We start from the raw sequence: 20343 nt of genomic DNA, 5'->3' as shown, positions 1-20343 counted from the left end.
CGTAAAGACATCACTAATATTTTTTTATGATAAATATATAACGTAATTTTTTTCTTTAGCCGCAGTTTTAGTATTACACTAATTGAGGTTTAAATGCCAAATGTTTCTTTTCTATTCTATAAAAATAAAAGAGATGCAAACTCAAAATTACAGTCTAGACTGCAACATCCCCCACAGTTCATTATTAAAATCATGTCATTGCCTGACCGTCTCCCGGTCTGTTTGTTTCTGCGATAAATCTTGACAGTAACGTCCTATATAAGTTGTTAGGTTTGTTTTTCTAAGCCGAAGAAAAATATTAAGCACCAAAAGATATGTAACATCGATCTAAACAAGAAAAGGAACAAACAAATTTATAAACAAACAGAGTGTACTTTAAATTTAGTTACATGATATTTTTCTTTAAATTAACAACACAAGTGATTAACTTTCCTTATAGACATACGTATAAAGATAAAATATTATGAATTAACTAAAATTTCATACTAACTACACGTTCTGTCGGTCCTTGTAATATTCCGTTTTATTGGATTATTTATGGCAATGTATAGTAAAAATATTCTTAACTTTTTATTAATATCCTTTGAAATTAAATTGATGGGTTATGCTATACAGATGATATCTATTGTATAACCTATACGGTGAAGTAGCATCAAAATAGACACTAATATGAGGTAGTCATGTTTTAGTAGGCACCTAACTAAATGTTCATATAGAGCTGAAAATCTGATTTATGCATTGTGTTGTGTTGTATTCTTAACACTATTACCACTATTATATGTAAGAGATGGCAGACAAGAGGTGGAGAAATGTCAAGTGTAAGGAACACGAGACTCGGCTGTCAACATGTGGTAACGAGTTTCATGATTACGGTATGTGGTCTCAGTGATATGTCTCTGACTCCACATGTCACGTTGTATCTTCTAACAAAAATATCTGCTTGTTGGAAGTTAGAATCATTAGTAATTCTTGTTATGACATTAAATAATTTTGTTGGTTAGTACCGGACACACAGTGATACACATTTAGTTCTCAAAACGATGTAAAGTTAAATAAATGTTATTATATGAAATAATAGAGTCGACATTCCGATTACCCAACATGATTTCACGTAATACAAAATCACTAGATAAAGTATTCTTTGCGGAGAGTGATACTTATGTAATTTTTTGATTTGATATTCTAGTACATCATTGTTGTACAATACACTTATTAACTACGTAACGATGGTTCGTTATGTAATTTTGAAAAGGAAAGTATTAATAACGATTTCATAAGAAATAAGAACACTTCTTGATCCCAATTGGATTCAAGGATATTGAATCTTCAATATTGAATTATTATTAAATCCAAACTATACATGGCGCATTGTTCCTCCATATAAATTTGCAGTTTATATTGTCCTCTTACCAATAACATATAAAGGTAACTTTGTACAAAAACTTAAAACAATTCAAACGCACAAAACAAAAGGGCAACTTCAAGTAATACTGAAAGTTGATGATTAATCTGATACTAGCCGTGACATACCACCTTAAAGAACAACTGAATTGTAACTAATTTTATCTAGATATTGCTGATTTTCACAGCTTCACGAGCAATAAATGTACAAACTTATAATAGAAATTCGTTTTAAATAGTAAAAATATCGTTACCTCTTTGGCAAACCATATCGGCTCTACCCGATACACATCTTCAATAGTGTACATAAAGAACCCACTGATTTAAAGCGCAATCCATAGGTCACGTAATATTGAACTACAATCATGCTACAAGTTTCCTCTATAAATTCTGTTCGATAATATCCTTTGTCAGTCTCTCCATGCATTATCTTATATTTGTGTATAGTTGTGTTATGTGTGTTCTATGGTGTTATCCTGTCTTCTGACAGTCATACAGATTTCGACTGCCCTCTCAACATTCTCTCCTGTAATGCCTATATGACTTTATAATAATTACCGCTTTAATCATCTACTGTACTCTCTTCTCTCAATTCCCCTCTAGTAATGCCTTCTGTTGTTCTCTTTGGGAGTATTTTATCACCTTAATTTTAATCATCCTTTCTTACTATGGTGTATTCTCTACACTTATCTAGTGTAATTTAAATAATATAGTTTTCGTTAAAGAAAAGAGTAATTTCAAGCAGTAATATCAAACCAGCTGGTTTTGCCTATCAAACCCAAACGGTAAAAAAATCCAACAGACATAATACTGAGTCGCACACAAAACATGAGCTGTTAGCGGTAGACGGGTTTAGTTAGGTGCGACAAGAACTCTAGGTTGGCCGTCAGCCAACAATTGCTCCTCTATTCGAGTCTTAATGGCAAAACCTGCATCCTATATTTATTTGTTTATATCCTTCTGAACATGGTCACTACATTATTTGTTATAGATTAAGGTACTTATTGTTAGTAAAGTAAAAAGTACCAATGATACACGTATCGTTTTGCTTATGTATGTTTAACATAATTGGTATTGATAATTCTTAAACAATCCGAGAATATAGGATGAACTCTAGCAAACCTTTTTTATTGTTTAGCTTAGCTTAAATATTACTTGTTTTACGTGACCCATAATCATTTATATTTGCCCCCAACCATATGAGAACCTAATATGGTACGCCTTACCAAGTATTGAGTAATAAGAGTCGCTGAAGCTGCATGCGAGTATTATCAGTTCTTTTCATTCTCAAAATACCCTGTGGAAAGAAGACAGATAAACAGATAGAAGGAAATGGTGCTTAGCCACATTCCATGGAGGGACATACACCTCCATTAAAATCATTCTAGTTTATATATATATATATATATATATATATATATATATATATATGAAGTTTTATGCATAATGCATAATTTAACGTCTATGGATGAAATATTTCTCGAGATATCCTGTGGAGAGCTAGTTACGGTTCGTAAATGTAAAAGATCGAAAACAGACGTGCAGATTGACAGACGGACAGAAATTAAATATTTCAAGTCCCTCGAGTGATACGTTTTGCTGACGCTCAGCCAATAAAAATAGCAAGGACATGGTTAGGAATTTGTTGGAACCACTAATGAGAGAAAATTAAAAAATACAAAATTTAAATTTTATAGATCAACTACTCCAGATATCACACCGAGTTGTAAGCTTTGCTACTACTCTGCCAAATCCCATGTAAGTATATGCATAGGGTTGTCGAACTATATCTTATCTAAATACAAATTTTCAGGTCGAATCCAACGAAGTGAGACTATTTTACATCTGAAACACGTTACGTTAACATCTGAAATAACTGTAATAAGTTTATTGCAAATTAGTTAATCCTGCAATTTCTTGCTGTTATGAGGAGTATGCAAAATTTCACTGTAATGGTGTTCACTAACGCTTTGCCAAACCCTATGAAGAAACATACTCGTGACACAGAAACGTGATAGGTCGTCAGTAAGGGCAGTGAAAGCTCCGTTCAGTTCCGTGATCGATGGTAAATGACTGCTGGTGTTAACCCTAAGATAAGGGTGACACGCACACCAGTAACTTGTTCTTCACACAACTGTACAGAGGTAGATGACTACATTACATTTCGTTAACTAATATTTAAATGTACATATAAATATAGCAATATAAATTAATTTAAACGTAATAGACACAGAAACGTCATAGGTCGTCAGTAAGGGCAGTGAAATCTTGTTTCAGTTCCGTGATCGATGGTAAATGACTGCAGGTGTTAACCTTAAAGTAAGGGTGACACGCACACCAGTAACTTGTTCTTCACACAACTGTACAGAGGCAGGTAACTCTTTTATATTTCATCTAATAATAATTTTAATTAACTACACATTGTTTAACGAGTTAGACAAGCAGTCTTTTTATAAAAAAGTATGAATTTCCGAAATGAATTACTGTGTGTCAGACTATTATTTTTATAATAATTTGATACATTTTACCATGTTACATATTACTACGAGGAAGTTTATAATTTCCTATAGTAAGGAAAATGAACTTTTAAAGATTGTCGACTTATTTAATAATCATCAAAATCGCAACACTTTTTAAGATAAAATGCCGTATACCTACAAGATTGCATTTTTAATAGGATATATAAGAGGATTGTTTTAAAATCCAAAAATTGTATATTTCTACTATTGTTTTGCTTTTCTCATAGGAACAGAATATTTTAATTGATCATGAAACCTTTTAAACGCTAAATTAATAGATTTACATCCGAGAGATATTACATTTCTCAATATACGATTGTATTATTTTGACATGAGGGATAGTATAGTAAGTTAGATCTATAGAAGCACAATGTACAGTGTTGGCCTATGCAGCTGCAGAGTAGCTAGCTTGTGAGGCTGGGTTATATATTAACTCTATAGCTATAGTATACAATATTAACACTCTGGCTCCCAAGAGGCACAAAGCACCGTAGTCAACCTGTGTGCACTCTGGGAGGGAATGTGTCAAGTATTTGAAAAGATTTTTTAAAAGTTAAGTTTTAACATCAGCAACTTTTTACCTCAATTTATAATTGTTATCAGTTAAATTAAATATTTCCAGCTTATTATTTCCGAGACACTTTTAATCGGTTTTTAAACTCAAAATAAAATAAAATAATCACAAGTGATTTTTAATGACAAATTAGAGGGTAATTACTAAAGGCAAGTGTTGCATTATGCTCATGTAAACATTTTCCTTCTTGATGGAAATAAAACATCTGTATAAAATAAATTCATAATTATTCATATGATACTCGTAGTGTATTTAACCAATAATTTGGAGACAGTAATTGGTTAGATAACGTTAGGAACTCTCATAACCATCACTCATTCATGAACTATTTCTCTCTCAAACCATTCGGCTCCGACTCACTGGTTTTAAATATAAGTCATTCATTGATTTTGAAGTTGTTACGAAAATAAGAGTATGGATATCTTTATGAAAATGGCTTTATCTTGAGGATTAAAATACCATTTACAGAGTAGTAATGACCTGTACTTTTACTGCGTCATACTATAGGAAAACTCCGCCTTTCATAAGAACGATGAGGCAGTATTTATGTTTATGAGTTTTGTTTCAAAATTATCTCTCATTACAAACTACTGTATATCCTACATCCAGTTTTTTTTTTGTTGTGGAAAAATCTCAACTAATAATCCCTTTTCATTTTTCCTTGTATTAGCTATTAAAAACTAATGTTTTGTTTGAATTCCTTTAGTTGTACAATCTTCAACTATTCAATTTGTGATATTTGTACATTTTAACTATATTTAACTGGTGATTGGAAAACTAAAGGTAAAGATAAAATGGAAACTTTCTGCTAAATATAATTTAATCTTTCACAATCCAATATTTACAATGCTTGTAGTACACTTAAGATTGTATATGTCCTATGTATTACATACCGCATTCTATTCGCACAGTTTCTCTATTTTTAAAGGATTAAAATATTTGCTTCTGTATAAATAATTGTCTTTCTTTTAGTAAATTGGTATTTCCTTAGTGACCGTTATACTAGCAAAAACACAACAATAGTAATAAATAAAATTTTCTATATAAATTTTTAAGCAATAATTGTTTCTAAAATTAAACTCCAGAACCATACTTCTTTAATGGCAGAAAACCTAAAATATGACAGGAATTAAATATGGTGAAAGTAAAATGCTATAGTATAACTATAAACAAATATAGATCGAGAAGAGACTTTTATGGCAAACAATATTTTCACCTACTCCAGTCCCTATTCTGTCGAGTAATTTATCTTATTACTGAGTTAAATTTTACCACTGTAGTCAAAACAGAAGGCTGTAATAATATCGGCTCATCAAATTAGCTAAAATTTTCGTTCAAAATGTCATTGTTTACCTCACATTTAAACTTAATACGATTTCATTTTTAAAATATAATCCTTCATATTATGTAAAAGTAGGAAAATGTATTTTGAGAATGCGAAATCCAAACTTGTGCAAATCAAGTAAGGCTGGTAACCACTGTTCTTAAAGTTCGAGAGTCCATAATGATAATCAAGCATACATCTTGGTTTGTTTTTCTGAAATTGACAGGGAAATTTCTTCTGAGGATCGTTAGGTACGCTTGTTTTTATAATGTTTCAATTGGGAGAGTATAAATTACAAAATAAAACTATATTTTACTCACAAGACAATGAATCAGCATAAACCAATACAATAACTACAGACTGTCCTTAAATAGAGACATTCAGTGTGCTACCATTACACCACCGAGCCTTAAGACCAAATACCTGTCAAACGACTTTTGTTTACATTAATAAAATTTGTATAGAAGGCAATAATCTTATTTTTTTCAATAAACATTAAATAAATAAAGTACTTGCCCTACCGGGACTCGAACCCGGATCTCTCACTTGCCGGGTGAATGTGCTACCATTACACCACAGAGCCCTTACTATTTACGATTTAATTATCTGGGATTTGGCCGTATCTGTCGCATATGCGTTAAAACAACCAAACTAACATACGATCGGAACACCAAGTACCTGTCAAACGACTTTTTGTTAACATTAATTAAATTTGTATAAATGGCAATAGCCGAATTTAATTTTTTTCAATAAACGTTGAGTCACAAAAAGTACTTGCTCCGCCGGGACTTGAACCCGGATCTCTCACTTGCCGGGTGAATGTGCTACCATTTATATATATATATATATATATATATATATATATATATATATATATATATATATATATATATATATATATATTACGACGAAATAGAAAGTGTAGATAAAGAATGCAAATTGGCAAATTTAAAATCGAATTAAATTATCATATTTTCATTAGATTTTTGTGATACACCTTTGCTTAGCAATTAATAAAGGTAGATTGACCAAACAAGGGACACAAAAAATGGCATTGTAGTTGAACAATGAAATCGCAACTTTTGAATTCCAAAAAGTTTCTTACCACTCTCATCGTGTAGACAACACGCATTCCATGATTTATTATTGGAATAAAAATGTAAGTACGGCCAAAACATAGTTTATGCCGTCAAATATTGGACCGTCAAGTGCCTAAGGTAGGCATTGTAGTCAACTTAGCTATTAAGGTCATATCTAGTTCCTGCAAATAATTTCTTTAATTTTTCCACGGTAAAATTAAATCTTATAATATATTTAACCTAAATAATGTTAAAATATCTACAAGCACAAATAAATATAACAATGTAACAATGTTACATTAAAATACGTCATTACCATTTTTGCGAAACCTGAATTTTCTGTATTTATCTCTCATGAAGATTCTTATAGAAGATGATAAATTTAACCAAAAGTAAGATTTTGGACTTTTTATTGCATTTTGTCATAAAAAATCAGCTACTGACAAAATATTTTCCCTTTGCCCAGTCTGTATTTTAAATTGTCACATAAGGATTCACTTTTTCACATGGACAACAGGAAAACTTTTGTGTGAAAAATAAAACTTTTTTATAAGTTAACCTGCACAAAAAATGTAATATGGAAACAAAAAAATATTATAATTTAGGACAATATAAAATATTATTTTATAGCTTCAGTACCAATATGTAGTTTTATTTCTTACGTAATCGAGATACATTTTAGCAAACATAGCTCCACAGTATTAACATGCTAACAGACAGTCTCTGGCGTTGAGCAAGAAGAGCGGCGCTCCGCTACAGCTGGGTGGAGGTCTCCAAGAAGCGCCTGGAGGGAGAGTCCACCAGGAGTCAGTGTCATGAGCGATAACAGCAGTAGTTGACCCTGGAGATAGAAGGACTAAGGACGAAGCAGGTGAGCAGCACAGCCACTGCAGCAGCCAACAGATACAGCGACCACGACAGTCTGCAGTTGCCTGAGTCAATAATTTATTCCAGTTTTTTTCTTAAAAACGTGTAAACTATGCACAGTGTATGAACATGAGTTTAATAGATTTATTGATCAATCCAAAGTTTACTGTAGGTTTTCTCGTAGCCGTTGTATACTCGCTTAGTCGTGAATGATCACTAGACAACTAAACCATTCTATGTTGGAAAATTCCAGTAGGTTTATGTAATATGGCTTGTGAAGACATGTTCAGAACATATAATCAAAATCAGTCATTATATAATAAATAACATATACGAACCTTATACATATTTTCAAAAACTTCAAGCAACACATACATATAACTACGATACATGTTGTGGTGTTGATTTAATTGCAGTAAATATTTCAAGATGTTTGCAGTACAACATAATAAACACATTAACGATACGTTAATATATCAGCAAATAAAGTATAAGGGAATAAAGTAATCAAAAAGCTCTATAAAATTGATTAGTTAATTAGAACTATAGTAGTGACCCATAATTTAAAAACATATAAAAAAATCACCCCGGTATTTAGGATGAACACGATAAGTACAATAATTAAAAATTGATTCCAACAAAACTCAGTACAATGATAATGTATGTCATCGATACTTCTTAGTCGATCGTTTAAAATAAAAAAAATATTAGCTGCTTACATTGTATTTACGTTATATCCCTTATAGAATGAAAATGTTTTTTAAAACATTTGAATTTATGTTACAACAAAGATATTTGTATTTTACAGAAAATTATCATGGATTTCCTAACATATGAAGGTATCTATCTATTTTGGGCGTAATAGATGCATAAGGAAATATTTAACAATCATTCATACTAGTGAGTGATCACTGATTGGCTACCAGATTTGGTCGAGTTTTTGAAACAAAACTCATAAACATAAATATTATTTGATCACTTTTATATTTACTTTTTTGCCGATTCCTTTTAAGCCTTAATCTGCTCGCCATCATGGCCTGTGTGAGAATATTATCAAACAGAGTAAGAAGGAGAGTCGATACACCACAAGTTGACGGTACGATTAAAAAAGTTCTATGGTCACAGATATGATTTTTACCTACGCTATCTACAACTTAGATCCAAAATGCAATGCTTTATACCGATCGGCTTTCGGCACTACATTAAGCCCGTAACAAAGAAGATATGTATTAATCTCTGACTTTTTTAGCATAAGGGAAGCATGATATTCCTTCGATCCTATACATTCATTACTGCCAGTTTTGGTTGAAAACCTGTTGTCTGAAAATAGATCCCCATAGCGAAGCCGGAATATCTGAAGATTTAATCGTTGTAGCAATGGTCTAACATAATGTGAACTGGAATGCTGAGGTGATAGTCACGGCTATACTTTTATTAAATAAAATAATCCAAAATTATTGTATCGAAAAGAGTGTTTTAGAAAGATAATAAATGAATCCAGTTGTTTAAGTACAACCAATATAAATATTACTCACCAAGGGTATAGACATGGGCGGTGCTGCCACAACAGTCTCTAACCTCTCTGTTGTCCCAGCCGAGAGGGTAGATCATTAGACCACTACATACAAGTACGCCTGTGGGAAAGAATAGGTAATCAATGTAAATTAGTTTTTGTTTTTATTCAAGTTATACGAAACTGCAGCTACATTACAATAAGTTTTTTGTTTTATTTCCCAAGGATTAAAAAGTGCAACAAATGTAACACTTCTATTATATGTATTGTTTTATGTAATTTGCTAGGACCTACACTGTCAGTTTTGTTTGCCTTGTTTGTGTTTACAGGTTATGTGCCAGTGCACTGTCAAGTATATGTTAGTAATGTTGATATTCTGGTTAAAAGTGATGTTACGTCATCATCAGTGATGAATGATAGTGTTAGTTGCAGAATTGTTTGATGGATAGACGTTCGTAGAATGAGTAGTTATGTATTGTTATTTGTGGCTTTAATTATATTACTACAAAAGTCGGTTATTGATGAAGGGATATTTAGTTATAATGTTTGATAGTTTTTATTTAGTTTTAGGTTTGTCTAAGGTTCTTTGTTAATATTTTAATGTTGTTGATTGAAAGCGATACAAAGTTGTTGGTAGCAATGCTTGACAATTATTTAATATTTATTTATTCCTTCTAAGACAATGCACATGGTGTAGAATGCTTGATCTAATATTAGGAAATACATAACATATATTTTACTGTGTTTATGACAAGTTTACCTAATAATATTTTCAAAAATAATTTTATTAAATTTATCGTTTGTTTGTAAACATATTTATATTTTTTCAGCTGACTCAACATGTTTTGTAAATGTATCAGACTTATAAAACTAAGTTTTAATCCCCAAAATATTGCAAGTAAATTTTGTATGCAAAGATTTATACAGGAATGGGTCAATGTAGAGCTCATTTTTTGTACATTAAAATTAACATCTGTAAAATATTATTATTGCCATATTGATTAATGTTTATGATCTGTTACAAAACAATTATATTTTTATATACAGGACATAAAATTAAATTTTATATTAATACTGTATTGAAAGTTTATTTTTGTATTTCAAATTAAAATGTATGTAAACATATAATTATTGTCTAATACTAGCCATGTTATAATGTCATATAAATAAAACTAAATTGTAAATATATACAAAAAAGGCTGATATATTTCCCTAGCAAACACAATTAACATAACTTAGTTGTTGTTTATTTTCACCGTATACTATTTTATTTATACCTAAAAAAATATTTGTATCTATAAATAATAAAACAAGTAGTTACAAGATTACTGACGAGTAATTAACTAACATAATGCATTTAAAATAAAGAATACTGTCAAATTACCAAAACCCAATAAAAGCTCCAACACGGCAGAGTAAACATGGTCCGTAGCAATCGCTTTTAACAACAAATGGTTAACTCACAAACAGCGAGTACAGAGTACAGAGTCCAGAGTACAGAGTACCCATTCACACACAACAGCGGCACCCGCGAGTGCAATAACAGTAATGTGACTGCAATCTACTTTCAGGGCTTCAGCTCAGTGTTCAGGCCAACATGAATTGCTAATTTTAGTAATTAAAGCTGAACAAGTTCTCTGGCTACACTCTATCTACCATCAACAGACTACATTAATAGATAAAATAATGTATGTATAATTACAGATATGTTATGTATAATTCCACTTATTATGTCTTAACTTTAAATGTACACACACACACACACACACACACACACACACACACACACACACACACACACACACACACACACACACACACACACACACACACACACACACACACACACACACACACACACACACACACACACACACACACACACACACACACACATATATATATATATATGCATATATATATATATATATATATATATATATATATATATATATATATATATATATATATATATTTAACTCAGTAATTTCTTCAAATAACGTATTCCTAAATTACATTAGGAATCTTACACTGTTAAATTTCTTAGTTTTCTTATTATATGGTAATACGTTATTTCATTATTGTCTCGTAGTTAGTAAATTCAATGTTCGCGAAGACATTTTAGCGAAACATTCGTTGACTGCTTTATTGAAACACATGCCTATTATTATTTATTATGATGGTGTGCCATTTACAACATTTACCACCTTTACCGTAGCTGAAATCAAAGTACGTAGTCTATACATTAGGCAGACACTGTAACTATGATATTCAGGATACAGGTTGGAGACAGCAGGGCTGTACTGATCTGCCACCTACATCACTTACCCGCTAGCAGTTGTAGACTGCCCGCCTTCCTCGCTGTGGCTGTGTGAATTACGTAGTCTATACATTAGGCAGACACTGTAACTATGATATTCAGGATACAGGTTAGAGACAGCAGGACTGTACTGATCTGCCACCTACATCACTTACCCGCTAGCAGTTGTAGACTGCCCGCCGTCCTCGCTGTGGCTGTGTGAATGACGTAGTCTATACAGCAGGCAGACACTGTAACTATGATATTCAGGATACAGGTTAGAGACAGCAGGACTGTACTGATCTGCCACCTACATCACTTACCCGCTAGCAGTTGTAGACTGCCCACCTTCCTCGCTGTGGCTGTGTGAATTACGTAGTCTATACAGCAGGCAGACACTGTAACTATGATATTCAGGATACAGGTTAGAGACAGCAGGACTGTACTGATCTGCCACCTACATCACTTACCCGCTAGCAGTTGTAGACTGCCCGCCGTCCTCGCTGTGGCTGTGTGAATGACGTAGTCTATACAGCAGGCAGACATTGCCATCACTGCCACTATGATAGTGAGTACACAGGCTAGGCACAGCAGGACTGTACTGATCTGCCACCTACATCACTTACCCGCTAGCAGTTGTAGACTGCCCGCCGTCCTCGCTGTGGCTGTGTGAATGACGTAGTCTATACAGCAGGCAGACATTGCCATCACTGCCACTATGATAGTGAGTACACAGGCTAGAGACAGCAGGACTGTACTGATCTGCCACCAGCCACTCGGGATATCTCTCCACCTGCAATATGTAAAGAGAATGATAACATGGTTTTTGGTATCTCCTGGTAGGGCAATTTAATATTTAAAACCACACAAAAAAACTGCGTGATTTAATAGAACATTCGTGATTGAACTTAAGAAGATTAATGAAGCAATTTAGAGTTATGTAGATGTGGGTATGGTCAATACACATAATTATGATGAAATGTTACTGATATGGTTTGGGGAAGCTATGAAACTGAAATGACGGTGATAAATATAAATGTAATAGGAAACCCCAAGTTTTAATGCCACACTTTTTGTTCTCTCAGGCTCGTTGGCCCACAGAAAAAGGTGCCTGGTAAATAATTAGGTACAAAATACATATGAGTGTGAGGTAGAGTTTGAAAATCTCAATTGTACAAGGTTAAGGATAAGAATAAGAAGAATTCTCGTTCCTTTTTATTTATAGATAAATAAACAATAGTGAATCATTTATTCCAGCAGAAATTAATACTCTATTTACATATTACAATCTTAGGGTTGTAGAGTTATAGAAACTGTATTTGAACAGTAAGTCAAACGAATTAGAAACTTTAACAATAGCAAAAATAATTAGTTTGTCCTAATGTTTGGAAAATCTATGTATTTATTTGTAATGAATTTTAATGTATAGCAAAAATCACAAAGAGATTGCAACCTAAAACGCAAACAATACAAAATATAACATGTCTCAAAGTAAGGTAAACCAATTCTGAAGTATCGTAGCAATACTAGTGGAGTGTATTGACATGTCAGCCAATTTGGGTCCAAGTAATAAATGTAGAAAGGTAAGCCGATTTTTGCTCCACCCCGGCGTATAAAATTATATTCATGAACCGCAAGAACGGCAGCACATACATGTATGATGTGTCAGATAAATCTGACAAAAATAGATTGAAAAATTCTATTGGAATTGTACGTAACAGCGATATGGTAAAAAAACAAACTGACAGCTGTACATTAGACAAACTGTACATTGTACAAACTGACATGGTGATTAGATGTTTTAACATGAACAGATTTTTATCAATATATATGAGTTTTCAATTGAAAAAGACTTAAAAAATCATTCAAAATCGTATATAAAAGTCTTAACAATCTATCATTATAGAAATATAAAAGCTCGCACCAAAATAAGTTATAAATCCTCCAGCTCCAGTTTACCTTCCTCCAAACACTTCTGGAATACGACGTTATCACATATTTGACTCCCAGAATCTGGAGTCATGTTCATCTGAATATATACAAAAAAAGTCGACAACGAATCAGCTGAAAACAAACTCTTTACATAGTTTCGACATCAGTGATAAGTATAATATACAATTTTAGTGTAATGTAGGTGAAGAGGTATTCTCATTGTCTTAAAGCCGCTAAGCCTGTCTCTCAATCAAGCTTTCACCGCATGGCAAAATTATGTGTAGAAAACTCGATTGCTCAGCGTGCTTAAAGATCACGTCAGATACCTCGTAGCAGTGCACTCAATTGTGCACCTGATGAGACAATTGCACCAGATTCCTGGAGTCAAGTATGTGATGGCGTCGGATTCCAGACGATGCACTAAGAGGGAGGTGAACTGGAGCTGCTCAACATTCGCATTGAATCAACGCTTCGTACCATAGCTACGTTAGTATAGAAAATATTTTTTGCATTTAAAGCAAATTATGTCTAAGTGACAATAAATGGCTCATCATAGAAACTAACATTTAATATTAAGGGATACAAATTTTTGTTTGTTACAAACATTGTTTTTTATGTATATCAAACTAGATAGTATTATCCAAACAAGTCCCACTCAACATTCAACAAAATATTTTCATTGTGACAAATTTAGTTTATCTTGCTTAGTATATTTCCAACAGGTACATAAGAATCAAACATAAATTTTAAGTTTTTAACCTTATGAGTGATGATATGTAATACTATTATATTAAAAAATGACTACAAGTATTATTATACAAGTATAAATTAGAACTCATTCGTAGCACATCTTAACGTCTCGTTGTTACATTTTCAACAATTCTTTATTTAAAGCCCATTTTTAACAACTGAAGTTGTGTAGGTAACAGATTTTATCGTACTGTGTAGTTACTACAAATTCAGGGATACACACAATGGTTAAAACTGTGACTCAAGATCTGCAAGCTGTTCTCTTCCTTCGGTAACTATTAACGTAACCCATCGCTGCAATCTGATTAATTGTACCAAATGCTGTGATCCGCATAGGTCAGCCTTAAAGGGCGAATTTCTCCATCCAGTACGCACAATATTAATTTATTATAAAAACGTTTTTAGACACACAGAGCAAAATAAAGTATGCACAATTAACAGAACTTTGTAGTGAATAACTATAAACCGGTTTATGTAAAATGGAACAAAAGAAATACAAAAATGATACAACTAACTTAAAAAGAATAAAAAATCTAAATTCGGATCGATTATAAAAAAGACCCTCAACGTTTATCACAGTTTAAAATAAAAGAGACGAGAATGAAATAATTTGGGTAGCTGAAAAACACTACCATATCCATAATTGTTACAACTAGTTTAAATATAAATATAGTTTTTTAATCCAATTTATTTTAAGAAACATTTATTCAATAAACGGTGACTGTAGCTATTAGATATATTTTCTTCAAATGATAACTATATTATTAGATGACAATGGTTCTTGAAACTAAAACAAAAAAGTGAGTGCATGAATTACAATTTCTGGTTTGCAAAGGCTAGAAACAGGTAATATTTAGAATTAATCATTAGTTAAGTATTCTTATTAAAACATTTTCTTGTTTTTCGTTTTTTTTAGGACAATAACAGGAGATATTGCATTTAGTCACAATAGGACCTCACGCTGCTTCCGGAAAGACAGGATATTCTGGATGGTGTAAGTGCCACCTCCTGTCAAAATCTACAAAGAAAGATTTTAGGCGCTAATTTCAGTCGTGCCAGCTGTGTACCTAGCCGGCCTCTCAAGTCAAACCAGGCAAGGGGTGGCACGGCCTTATAGGCTAGCACACAGCCCTTAATACTTAGGGAGCCCCATTAACTCCATCAGTCATCTCCTGCAGTAGACTAGACCTATCAATCGAAACATGAACCCAGATAACTCAGCAGTTCTTAATGATGTACCCCTCTTAAATATCCACAAGATTACTAAGATTAATGTGATATATCGGTTTTTACTGTACCAATAGCAGTTTCAACTGGAAAGGATAAGCCAGTTAGAATGAAATCCTTCTGGGGATGATAAAAAGTTTGAGCTACTCTATACAGTACATATTTTGAAAAAGAGAGTGCTAAATCATAAGTTTTACTACTGTATAAAGTGTTCATAACAATAATTTACTGAAAAAGTTAATATCTTTGACGTTTTATGTTTTTTTATATTTACCAGATAAGTTATTATTGTTGTTACATTTTAGTTTACTTTATCACTATTACATAGAAAAATAATATTATTCCTGTAAAAAATTCTATTAAAGAGTAGATTAGCTATCAAATTTATAAAAGTTTGATCAATTATATTTCGCTAGTAAAACTTACAAAAATAATAGTAAATTTCTATGCTCAGTTGTATTCATGAGAATGAACTATCTATATCCTTTGAGTGTAAACTACGGACAATAGGGAATCCACAAATCTACTGTGTATTTTACATCAACAAACGTCTCTCATTCAGTGGTGGTTACGTTACTTATGAATTTAATATTATTGTGTTAATCATTTACGATTATTTTTCTTTGTATCACATAATTATTCGTAGCATAGGTTTGAAGTTATGTTGAGAATATAAACGATTAACAAAACTAACGCAATCCACATAAAATTTACAAGCTAGATCTCAAAACATTGAATTGAACAAATAGGCTGAACGCTTAACATTACGCATTTTCTTATTTTAAATTAAAAATAGTTTCCATATAATTATTCATGATACAAAAAAAAACATTATGATTTGAAATTTGGAACGTACCCATATCAGATTTTACACAAAAATAATGTATCAGTTTAAAAAAAATTTAAATTTATTGAGTAAATGACATAGAGTTCTCTGGAAACCAAGTTGAAAAGAGAACAAATTTTACAGTTTGCCAAAAAATCAAGTATATACTATAGGGATCTGAAGTGATTTGAACAAGTAACATATCCCTGAACAGACGCTTGAATAACAGATCGGCACAGACTAGAGAAGGTCAGAGATTGAGGAAAACTCAATATAACAACGCGCTAGTTCGTATGAAACAAAATTGAACGTGATGGCGATGGTTACGAGGGGATATGAAACATCCGCTTTTGGCATTACATTGTAGTTCTTAGTGATATGAGTTCTTAATGACATCTCCAAGTCATAGTGTTTGTTTGAATTTTATTGGCTAAGGATTCTTTGAATGTTAAATTTCTTAAGATTTCCTAGTAATATTAGTAACCAAAGTTTGCTAACTTTCAATGATGGTTGACTTACCTGTTGATTTTAAGTAAGGAATCTCAATTAGATTACGTTTGATAAATATCTCTTCATGATGTATTATGTTGGCTTCATATAGTTATTTTCAGATCAGCAATATTAAATAATTTTAAGCGTTTCCTCTAGGTGTTTTGGAAGCTGAAGAAGCGGATAGATTCCAATGCTCAAAACGCCGTGTTTTATTTAATCTAAGAATAAGATTTCGCTTTTACATACATAGAATAATAATGTACTTTAACATATTTATGTCTTCAAACACATTGTTCACAGAAATATTGTGACCATGCTAATTATTTATAATCCATACATTATTTACTGTAAATAAGTTACACGTCTTACTTTATTGCTGAATGATTGAAGAGGAAAGTCAGTCATATTCTATTTCTTGACTTTAGAGGAAACTCAAAGCATGTGACAAAAGTTGTTCACCATCGCCGGAGTTTTTCATGGAATAAACAAGTAAAATGTTACCTGGAGTATCGGGCACACTGCATCACGATTTCCACGACTCCCTGCGGGCCGAGCTTGGGGTAGTTGCAGCGGCGGAAGCTGTTAAAGTATGCATCCACCCTCCCCAGTATCCTTCCCTGCAACATCAACTTTAAAAATACACGAACGGAAAAGGATCTGCGGACTCAGAGGTATTTATGTTAACTAATGGCTTTGCCTCAGTGGTCAGAGTTCGCCTGAGACAGGGGACATCGAGTTGAGTGTTTATCTTTTATTGCAAATTCGCATATATCACGCCATTTACTCCACCACTGTCGTCTCATTAAATTACATTGTATAAGTTCAGTTTAATAATGTGATGGCATATGAACTATTTAATTTAATTTTCTCAATAAGTTTTACCATTTATGAATAATTTAATTTGTTCACTGTCCATTTTTGACTATAAAAACATTTTCCATATGAAGAGGGGTTTTCACTGATTTAAAGAGAAAGATACAAAATTGTTGTATAAAATTTGAATTGTTTTTTGTTATATACTACACTATAAAACAATTGCGAGTGCACAGAAGGACTTTGATATTTGACCAGGAAATTTAAAGTTGTAAATTAGTGATAAGGACTCTGTCTTTTAAGGTGTTAATATTTCAATTTTAAAATATTTGTAATATTCAAATCATTTGATATAGAGACATATTTTAATTGTAGCCAGAAATTGGACTATTTTTGCGTAATATAATATGATAAATTACTAAGTAAGAATGCCGTTTGATGCACGGTGGTATAGAAATGCGTAATTTCTATACCCACTTCTATGAACACTTTAACGAACTTACGCTATTGTGTATTTCTTTGGAAAGTAAATTCCTGGGCATAAATAACACTGATTTTAAGTTTTGATTTCAAAATTCATCGACAGTACAGTGCATATGTTTAATCAATTAAAACCCTTATAAAACCAGGGATTCTCAACCTTTTAGGCTTTTTACCTATCTTAGTACACTGAAGTTCCGTAACGCCTCGCCTCTAACCACTAACAAGTAGTAAAATTTAAATTTCTACATTGGGGTTCAGGATAGATTTGAAATTTAATATTTGATACATTAAAAACCCATTAATACTATATCAAATACCTCCTTTAAACAGAGTCTTAACCTACACTTATTGCCAATAAGTTATTTTTAATAAATCAATGAAACACAAAACTAATAAAGTTAATTTACTATAAAATATACAAGTATAGTTAATTACATCACTCACTTTATAACTTGGTGGGGTTAGCTTTGTGTCTTTTTCAATTTTTTTTAAATAGCTGGTTGTAGCAGCAACAAAGCATATCGCAATCCTGTCTTTCTCGTTATTTTGACTTCAAAGTAACAATTTAAAAAAATTCAAACTCTCGGAGGTATATAGATGAAAGCTACACCAACAAAACTGCAGCTACCGAAGCAAATCGTGGGTAAAAAGGAAGATACTTCCACCAAACACCAATAAACACCCATGTTTTAGGATTTTGCCGATGTTTTGTACCACATTTTATGTTAGTTTCATGTTCTTAATTACACATGTTCAGGAATTATTTACACATCGATTTTATATAGATTTCTCATCAAATAAATTTCTAGCTCTCTGTACTGACATATGAAAAATGTTGTTCAGTTTAATCTTTAAAGTTTACCAAATGTTACATAAGGTCTTAAAATTCAATATTAATTGCAGGGGTAGATGTTTCTTCAACTGCTTTCTAATTTTCCATTCTTCAGTAGAGTAAAGTTTCAACTGTCTCAGCTGCTTCCATCACAATTCAAAACAACATTTGAAATAAACGCAGATTGGTAAATAATAACAGCTTTAGTCAATAAAAGTAAATTGATATTTGATATTTATTCATCACTATAAATGCTTTTATTTAGCAGTGGTTTAATTATGTTTAGGCCTATTACAACACACAACTTGATTGTCTCACTTTTTATGTTCACTGATCCTACAAACAACAGTACTCTAATAATAAATCACCAAACGTTAATAATAATACAATAAACAAACTAAAACTTGAGCATTACAATAATTACGTGCTACCCATATCCTCTCATCACATTCCTATTATTACAAAACACTGACACCTCCTTTGAAAAATCTACGCACCCCGCAGGTGGAGAATCGACGATGTAAAGGACAATGATATGCCACCACGTTCTTACTACTATGATATATTTATCTTATTGAATAAAAGACGTTTGAATGTTTATTTTATCAATAATGTAAACAAAAATATAAGTATATTATAAACAGTCTAACCAAAATCAGATACTGTGTCAATTTTCTTTACACGAGTGCAGTTTTGAAATCGAACACACAAAACTATGTTGTAAATGGTACGGATGCATTATAAAGGACACAATATGTAGTTGAACAGCTCAAGTTTACATGCGTTATACAGAAAACATTGTTCGCGAAACACGTTAACAAAGTTACTGTTTCTGGGATAAACCTACATTCATTACTAAAGGCACATGTAGATCTAAAATAAACAGTTTAGTGTGTTTTATTATTATAAAAATAGTTAAAGACATAGTATACAACTAAATAATAAAGTTATTGAAAATATTACCTGTACCCAGAAGGGAAGATAGAAGCCCGAACAGCAGAGGACGGCGGCGGCGACGGACAGTAGAGCCCACAAGTAGCCTGGCCCTGTCAGTGTGCCCATCCGCCAGCCTACACAACATACAGCCAGTAATATTCATTGCTATAGTCTATATGTAGAGCCAGAAGGGAAGATAGAAGCCCGAACAGCAGAGGACGGCGGCGGCGACGGACAGTAGAGCCCACAAGTAGTCTGGCCCTGTCAGTGTGCCCATCCGCCAGCCTACACAACATACAGCCAGTAATATTCATTGCTATAGTCTATATGTAGAGCCAGAAGGGAAGATAGAAGCCCGAGCAGCAAAGGACGGCGGCGGCGACGGACAGTAGAGCCCACAAGTAGTCTGGCCCTGTCAGTGTGCCCATCCGCCAGCCTACACAACATACAGCCAGTAATATTCATTGCTATAGTCT

At 32.5% G+C, this 20343-nt stretch overlaps 1 protein-coding gene across 1 annotated transcript; it reads right to left on the bottom strand.

The window, feature by feature from the left end:
• Positions 1-7248: 7248 nt before the first annotated feature.
• Positions 7249-19997, bottom strand: LOC124358677 (LHFPL tetraspan subfamily member 6 protein-like). Its single transcript, XM_046810980.1, has 5 exons — positions 19895-19997; positions 17305-17420; positions 12203-12369; positions 9300-9398; positions 7249-7829 (listed from the first exon to the last, which is right to left on the bottom strand). Exons 1-5 carry the CDS (start codon positions 19991-19993, stop codon positions 7711-7713), a joined length of 600 nt encoding a protein of 199 aa, XP_046666936.1. The 5' UTR covers positions 19994-19997; the 3' UTR covers positions 7249-7710.
• Positions 19998-20343: the final 346 nt, after the last annotated feature.

This window comes from Homalodisca vitripennis, chromosome 3 (genome assembly GCF_021130785.1).
Source record: "Homalodisca vitripennis isolate AUS2020 chromosome 3, UT_GWSS_2.1, whole genome shotgun sequence".
Taxonomy (NCBI): domain Eukaryota; kingdom Metazoa; phylum Arthropoda; class Insecta; order Hemiptera; family Cicadellidae; genus Homalodisca; species Homalodisca vitripennis.
Note: the sequence above shows the minus strand (reverse complement) of the source record. Positions and strands in the feature narration are given on the sequence as shown.